The 6902-nt window shown below is 41.4% G+C and overlaps 1 protein-coding gene across 1 annotated transcript; it reads left to right on the forward strand.

Moving 5' to 3' along the window:
• Window positions 1-1002: 1002 nt before the first annotated feature.
• On the forward strand, window positions 1003-6574 carry LOC110709194. Its single transcript, XM_021887406.1, has 4 exons — window positions 1003-1153; window positions 1553-1701; window positions 1957-6193; window positions 6399-6574. Exons 1-4 carry the CDS (start codon window positions 1003-1005, stop codon window positions 6572-6574), a joined length of 4713 nt encoding a protein of 1570 aa, XP_021743098.1.
• The last annotated feature ends 328 nt before the right edge of the window (window positions 6575-6902 follow it).

Genomic DNA, 6902 nt, shown 5'->3' on the forward strand with positions numbered 1-6902 from the left:
AATCCATGGAAGCTTAATCTTCCGGATTCTTGGTTAAAGATTGAAGCTTTTAGCTACGAATTGTGAGATCTTTCTTCTCTTAATATCTATTGAATATATATTGTTCCTTGAATTAATTTCATGATTTGCTTTAATCAATTGCTAGGTTAGAATTATTGGATTCGCTTGCATCTAATTAATCTTTCCAAAGTAGCAACTTTAGGTTATTGATGCATGCTTTTGGTTGATAACTTGAAGAGGGAATAATATTATTGAAGAAATTAGACCGCTTGTGTTAATTTATTCAATCCTTGTTGATTTCTCCGTTTATTTTCTTCTTGTGGATAATTTAGAGCGCTTGTATTGAATTGTGCATTGGAAAGGGTTAGAAAGGAGCGCTTTGCTATTTCTAACTATTTATGAGAATTTAGAATCTAGGAATTCTACAACAAGGTGTTCAATAGAGCTTGATTGAGGAGACTTCTATGATCAATTTGTATGTTCATTAGTGGATTTCGCATAACCAAGACCGTTCTTCTCATTGATTACCTATTCATTACGTTCGTTGTTCTTACTTAGTTCATTTATCATCATTGCTCGTGAAAACCCCCCTCGTTACTTAGGTTACTACCGTCCTAGAGTATTTCCACTTAGGTTTCCAGTTATTAGTCCCTTTTTCCCTGTGGATTCGAACTCGACTTCCCTAACTACGTTTATTTGCAGTTAGCTTAGTTGTGATATTTTTGGTTGCATACGACTGAGGCACACCAAATTTTGGCGCCGTTGCCGGGGACTTAGGCGTTACCGTTTAATTGTTTATCTTAGTAGAATTTATTTTAGGATTGTTCTTAGCTATTTTTTTCTTTGTTTGTTCGCTAGGGTATGATAAGTACCCGTTCTGCTAACAAAGAAGTTTTGCAGTTTGATCCAGAAATTGAAAGAAATATTTCCAGGTTGCGAAGAGAGGCAAGAACAAACCCCAGTGAATCAACATACATCTTCAACATTCAAGAAGAGGAAGTGATGGCAGAAAATCGAACACTGAGAGAGCTAACAGCTCCTAACTTGAACCAACAGCCGTTGTGCATCGCATATCAGCAGTTGGAGGAAGGTGCTAATGTTGAGATCAAATCTGGTCTAATTCATCTATTGCCGGCATTCCATGGCATGAAGGGTGAAGATCCAAATAAACATCTGGCAGAATTTCATGTGGTATGTACTAGCATGAAACCGATTGGGATGACTGATGAGCAAATTCAGTTGAGAGCATTTCCTTTTTCTCTCAAAGATGCAGCGAAGGATTGGTTTTACTATCTTCCCCCAGGGAGCATAACAAATTGGGCAGGTTTGAAGAAGTGTTTCTTAGAGAAGTATTACCCAGCCACTATTTCTGCAAGCCTTAAGAAAGCTATCAGCAATGTGGATCAGAAGGAAGATGAGTCCTTGTATGAGTATTGGGAGAGATTCAAGAGATTGTGTGCTAGTTGTCCGTACCATGGGTATTCCGATCAAGACCTCATCCTATACTTCTATGGAGGTCTAACAGATGATGATTTGAGGATGGTGAATGCAGCAAGTGGTGGAGGGCTAGTGAATAAGACTCCAGGAGATGCAACTAGGCTGATTGCAGAGCTAGCAGAGAATTCTAGGCAGTTCAGTCAGAGAACTCCCACGCGCCGGGTGAATGCAGCAAATTCAAATACAACTGAGTTAGAGAGTCAAGTAGCTGATTTGACTTCTATGATGCGTGAGTTCATGGTGAACTCAAGGAATCCACAGCAACTGAATGCTTGTGGTTTATGCACCTCCACAGGACATCCCACTGATGCATGTCCTCAATTACAAGAGGAACAGAATGAGCAGGCCAATGCAATGGGTTTCCAAGGGCAAGGTCCTCAGAGAAGATATGATCCATATTCGAATACATACAATCCAGGATGGAGGGATCATCCAAATTTGAGATATGGGAATTCCCAGGGGAACCAACAACAACAGCAAAATGCTCAAGGCCAGCAGCAATATCAGCAATATAGGGCACCATTGGCCAAACCTCAAGGCCAAACCTCAAATTCGAATGATATGTCAACTGATGAAATGATTAGATCACTAACTTCTAATGTTTCTACTATGCAGCAAAACATGGTGCAATTCCAGCAAGAGACCAAATCCAGTATTCAGAATTTGGAAAGTCAAGTGAGTCAAATTTCAACTGCAGTGAGCAGACTTGAAGCTAAGGATTCGGGAAAACTTCCATCTCAAACGGAGTTGAATCCTAAGCAACAAGCCAACGCTATTACATTGAGAAATGGCAAGGAGCTGAAAGAGACTGAAATTGCAACTAAGAGGGCTGAAGAGTTGATTGGAGCTGAGGAGAAGGAAGTGGAACATGAAGCTGTAGCAAATCCTCCCACTTTTCCATCTTATGAACCCACACCACCTTTTCCTGAAGCTTTGAAAGAAACGAAGAGGTATGAGAAGGACAAAGATATCTATGAAACATTCAGCAAGTGTGAGGTAAACATTCCCCTTTTGAATTTAATAAAGAGTGTTCCTCGATTCGCTAAATTTTTGAAAGAACTTTGTACTATTAAGAGGAAGCACAGGTTAGGAGGGAAGGAAAAAGTGAAAGTCAGTGCTCATGTTTCTGCAGTTTTCCAAAAGAAACTTCCTGAAAAATGCAGTGACCCTGGTATGTTTACTGTTCCAGTTACAATAGGGGACACCACTTTTCGTAGAGCAATGTTGGATTTGGGTGCATCAATTAATGTTATTCCATATTCACTGTTCAAATCTTTGGAACTTGGACCCTTACATGACACCGGGGTAGTGATTCAATTAGCTGATAGATCAAATGTTTATCCTAAGGGAGTAGTGGAAGATGTGCTTGTGAAAGTTGATGAACTAATTTTTCCTGCTGATTTTTATGTGCTTGATATGGAATATGATAGACAAGCAATACCCATCTTGTTAGGAAGACCTTTCTTGAAAACTGCTAGGACTAAAATTGATGTTTTTACTGGTTCTTTGACTATGGAGTTTGATGGACAAGAAATTGTGTATAACATCTATGATTCCATGAAATACCCTGTTGACACTCATTCTTTGTGTTCCATTGATATCATTGATCCTATAGTGCAGGATGTCTTCAATGTTGAGGGCGAGGATGCGCTCCTCACTTCCATTTCTAATGATTTATCTGCTGATTGTTTGGATATTCCTTTGCCTAATAGTGTGCAGATGATGGTAGCAGAGTTGAATGGTCATTCCAAGCTTCCACTTAGACCACCAGGTTCGACACCTACCCCATTGACAGTGCCTACTGATAAACTCTTACCTTCTGTTTTGCAGGCACCCCAGGTGGAGCTAAAACCACTTCCTGATCATTTGAAATATGTGTTCCTTGGTCAAAACGATACTTTACCTGTTATAATTTCAAGCAAATTGACCAAGGAGCAAGAGGACAAGTTGGTGACAGTGCTGAAAGAGCACAAGTTAGCTATTGGATGGACCATTGCAGACATTAAGGGAATAAGTCCATCCACTTGCATGCATCGTATTCTGTTAGAAGATGATGCCAAACCTGTGAGGCAACCTCAGCGTCGCCTAAATCCTCCCATGATGGACGTGGTAAAGAAGGAGATCATAAAATTATTGCAAATAGGAATGATATTTCCTATATCTGATAGTAAATGGGTCAGTCCTACGCAGGTGGTTCCTAAGAAAAGTGGTGTGACTGTGGTAGAAAATCAACAGGGTGAAATGGTTCCTACTAGAGTTCAAAATGGTTGGCGAGTTTGCATTGATTATCGTAGGTTGAATGCAGTAACTAGGAAAGACCATTTCCCTTTACCTTTTATTGACCAAATGATTGAAAGACTTGCAGGGAAATCCTATTACTGTTTCCTTGATGGGTATTCTGGGTACTTTCAAGTGCCCATTGCACCTGAAGATCAGGAAAAGACAACTTTTACATGTCCTTTTGGCACATTTGCTTATCGCCGTATGCCTTTTGGCCTATGTAATGCACCTGCAACCTTTCAGAGATGCATGATGAGCATCTTTTCTGAGTTTGTTGAGCATTTCATGGAGGTATTTATGGATGATTTCACTGTGTATGGTGATTCTTTTGATAAATGCTTGCATCACTTATCTATGGTCCTCAAAAGATGTATTGACTCTAACCTTGTCTTGAATTCTGAGAAATGTCATTTTATGGTCCAACAGGGCATTGTGTTAGGTCATGTAGTTTCTTCTAGAGGTATTGAGGTTGATAAGGCTAAGATTGACACTATTCAGTCTCTCCCTTATCCTACTAATGTGCGTGAAGTGCGTTCTTTTCTTGGCCATGCAGGTTTCTATCGTAGGTTCATTGAGGGATTCTCAAAGCTTGCAAATGCTATGTGCAAATTGCTGCAGAAAGATGTGAAATTCCACTTTGATGATGATTGCAAGAAGGCTTTCGACGAATTGAAGGCTAAGCTCATTTCTGCCCCTATCATTCAAGCCCCAGATTGGTCTCGACCATTTGAGATAATGTGTGATGCGAGTGATTATGCAGTTGGAGCTGTTTTAGGCCAGAAAGTAGGGAGGGCATCTCATGTGATCTATTATGCCTCAATGACCCTCAATTCAGCCCAACGAAACTACACTACCACAGAAAAAGAGTTGTTAGCTGTAGTATTTGCTCTAGAAAAGTTTCGATCTTATTTGCTTGGTACTAAAGTAATTGTTTTCACTGATCATGCAGCTCTTCGCCACTTGATGACGAAGAAAGAGGCCAAACCAAGACTAATAAGATGGATTCTGCTCTTATGTGAGTTTGAGTTAGAAATCAAGGACAAGATAGGCGCGGAAAATCTAGTTGCTGATCATTTGAGTCGTTTGACCCATATTGTTGATCAACCATCATTCCAATATCAAATCCTAGGAGAATTTCCAGATGAATCTCTATTTGCTCTTAAGGATTTGCGCCCTTGGTTTGCTAACATTGTGAATTTTCTGGTTTCTCAACAGTTTCCTCCAGGTTTCACAAAGTCTCAAAAGGACAAGCTTCGAACTGATGCGAAGTACTATGCATGGGATGATCCATACTTGTGGAAGTTCTGCTCCGATCAAATCATTCGCAGATGCATTCCCGAAAATGAGGTGATCCCCATTCTCACCTTCTGTCATTCTCATGCTTGTGGAGGACACTTTGGAGCCAAACGCACAGCAAGGAAGGTTCTCGACTGTGGTTTTTACTGGCCAAGTTTGTTTCGAGATTCCTATGGATTTTGTAAATCCTGTGATAATTGCCAGAGAGTAGGTAACATTTCCCAGAAAAGTGAAATGCCCCAATCCTCTCTTCTGTATTGTGAAATATTCGATGTTTGGGGTATAGATTTCATGGGACCATTCCCTATTTCTTACGGTTTTACTTATATACTTCTTGCTTGTGATTATGTGTCGAAGTGGGTGGAAGCAATACCCACTAGGACTGATGACTCTAAAGTGGTTTCAGGTTTTATCAAAGCTTACATATTTTCTAGGTTTGGAATCCCAAGGGCGTTGATAAGTGACCGTGGAACACACTTTTGCAACCGTACAGTGAGTGCTTTGTTGAGGAAGTACTCTGTTCACCACAAAATCTCCACGGCTTATCACCCACAAACCAATGGGCAAGCCGAGGTGTCCAATAGAGAGGTGAAGTCAATTCTGCAGAAAACGGTGAATCCGGATAGGAAGGATTGGAGTTTGAGGTTGGAGGATGCTCTATGGGCGTACCGCACCGCATACAAAACACCTATCGGGATGTCCCCTTACCGCCTTGTCTTCGGAAAACCGTGCCATCTACCGGTTGAGCTTGAGCATAAAGCATATTGGGCGGTTAAGTCATTCAACATGCAAATGGATGAAGCAGGTGAACATCGGAAATTGCAACTCCAAGAACTAGAGGAGATCCGGCTTGAGTCCTATGAGAATGCAGATATTTATAAAGCAAAGACCAAGCTATGGCATGATCGAATGATCACGCGGAAGGAGTTTAAAGTCGGTGACAAAGTACTCCTATATCAATCCCGACTTAGATTATTTCCGGGAAAACTTCGGTCCCGTTGGGAGGGCCCTTTTCAAGTGGCGAATGTATATCCGCATGGAGCAGTTGAAATTCAAAGCCTCGAGACCGATAAGATTTTCAAAGTCAATGGCCAAAGGCTCAAACCCTACTTCGAGGGTTTCAAAACCGAGAACGTGGAGTGCATCGATCTCTACGAGCCATCAATGGAGTAGCGAAGTGGGATGAGCCGCGTCGAGCCAACGACGTAAAACAAAGGCGCTAATCGGGAGGCAACCCGATCGAAAACTCTTCCCCATTACTTTTCGTAGTTTAGTTTTTATTTTTTTCGTGTGATGTGAAGAGTGTTTTTATTGTTTTTGTGTAGGTGGAGGCCTTGGGAGCAATTTTTATGCGCGAAACGCAGCAAAAACAGAGCAAAACAGAAACAAAGGGGCCTTCCCTGCAGAAGCCGCTGGCAGCTGCTCTGCAGCCGCTACCAGCGGGTCTTCTTGCAGCCCAAACCCCTTTGTTTCTGTCCCAGCCGCTGGTAGCTGCTCCTGAGCCGCTGCCAGCGGGCCCCCCTCTACGTTTTGTTAATTTCAAAAAAAAAAAAAAAAAAAAAAAAAAAAATCACCAAAATCTGCCAGAGCCGCTGGCAGCGGGCCTCAAGCCGCTACCAGCGGCTCCTACAGCTCTCCCCGATTTTTTTTCCCTTATTTCCCCTTTTCCAAACTCCAACTTCATTATCCCCCAATTCACATAAACCCTTACTCCTTTTCTTCTCCTTCTCTCTACTCATTCATTCCCCTACACCAATTATACCAAATTCCTACCAATTTCCCTTTCCCAAATCTTCATCTTTCATCAAATTCTCAATTCCCATCACAAT

This window comes from Chenopodium quinoa, unplaced genomic scaffold (assembly GCF_001683475.1).
Source record: "Chenopodium quinoa cultivar QQ74 unplaced genomic scaffold, ASM168347v1, whole genome shotgun sequence".
Classification (NCBI taxonomy): Eukaryota; Viridiplantae; Streptophyta; class Magnoliopsida; order Caryophyllales; family Amaranthaceae; genus Chenopodium; species Chenopodium quinoa.

What these genes read in the sequence shown, in the direction of transcription:
- LOC110709194 (XM_021887406.1), top strand. Translation starts at nt 1,003, where the DNA reads ATGGCAGAAAATCGAACACTGAGAGAGCTAACAGCTCCTAACTTGAAC. An exon ending in CAACTGAGTTAGAGAGTCAA is followed by an intron (nt 1,702 to 1,956) that starts GTAGCTGATTTG and finishes GGGAATTCCCAG; the next exon opens with GGGAACCAACAACAACAGCA. An exon ending in CAAACCCTACTTCGAGGGTT is followed by an intron (nt 6,194 to 6,398) that starts TCAAAACCGAGA and finishes GTTTTTGTGTAG; the next exon opens with GTGGAGGCCTTGGGAGCAAT.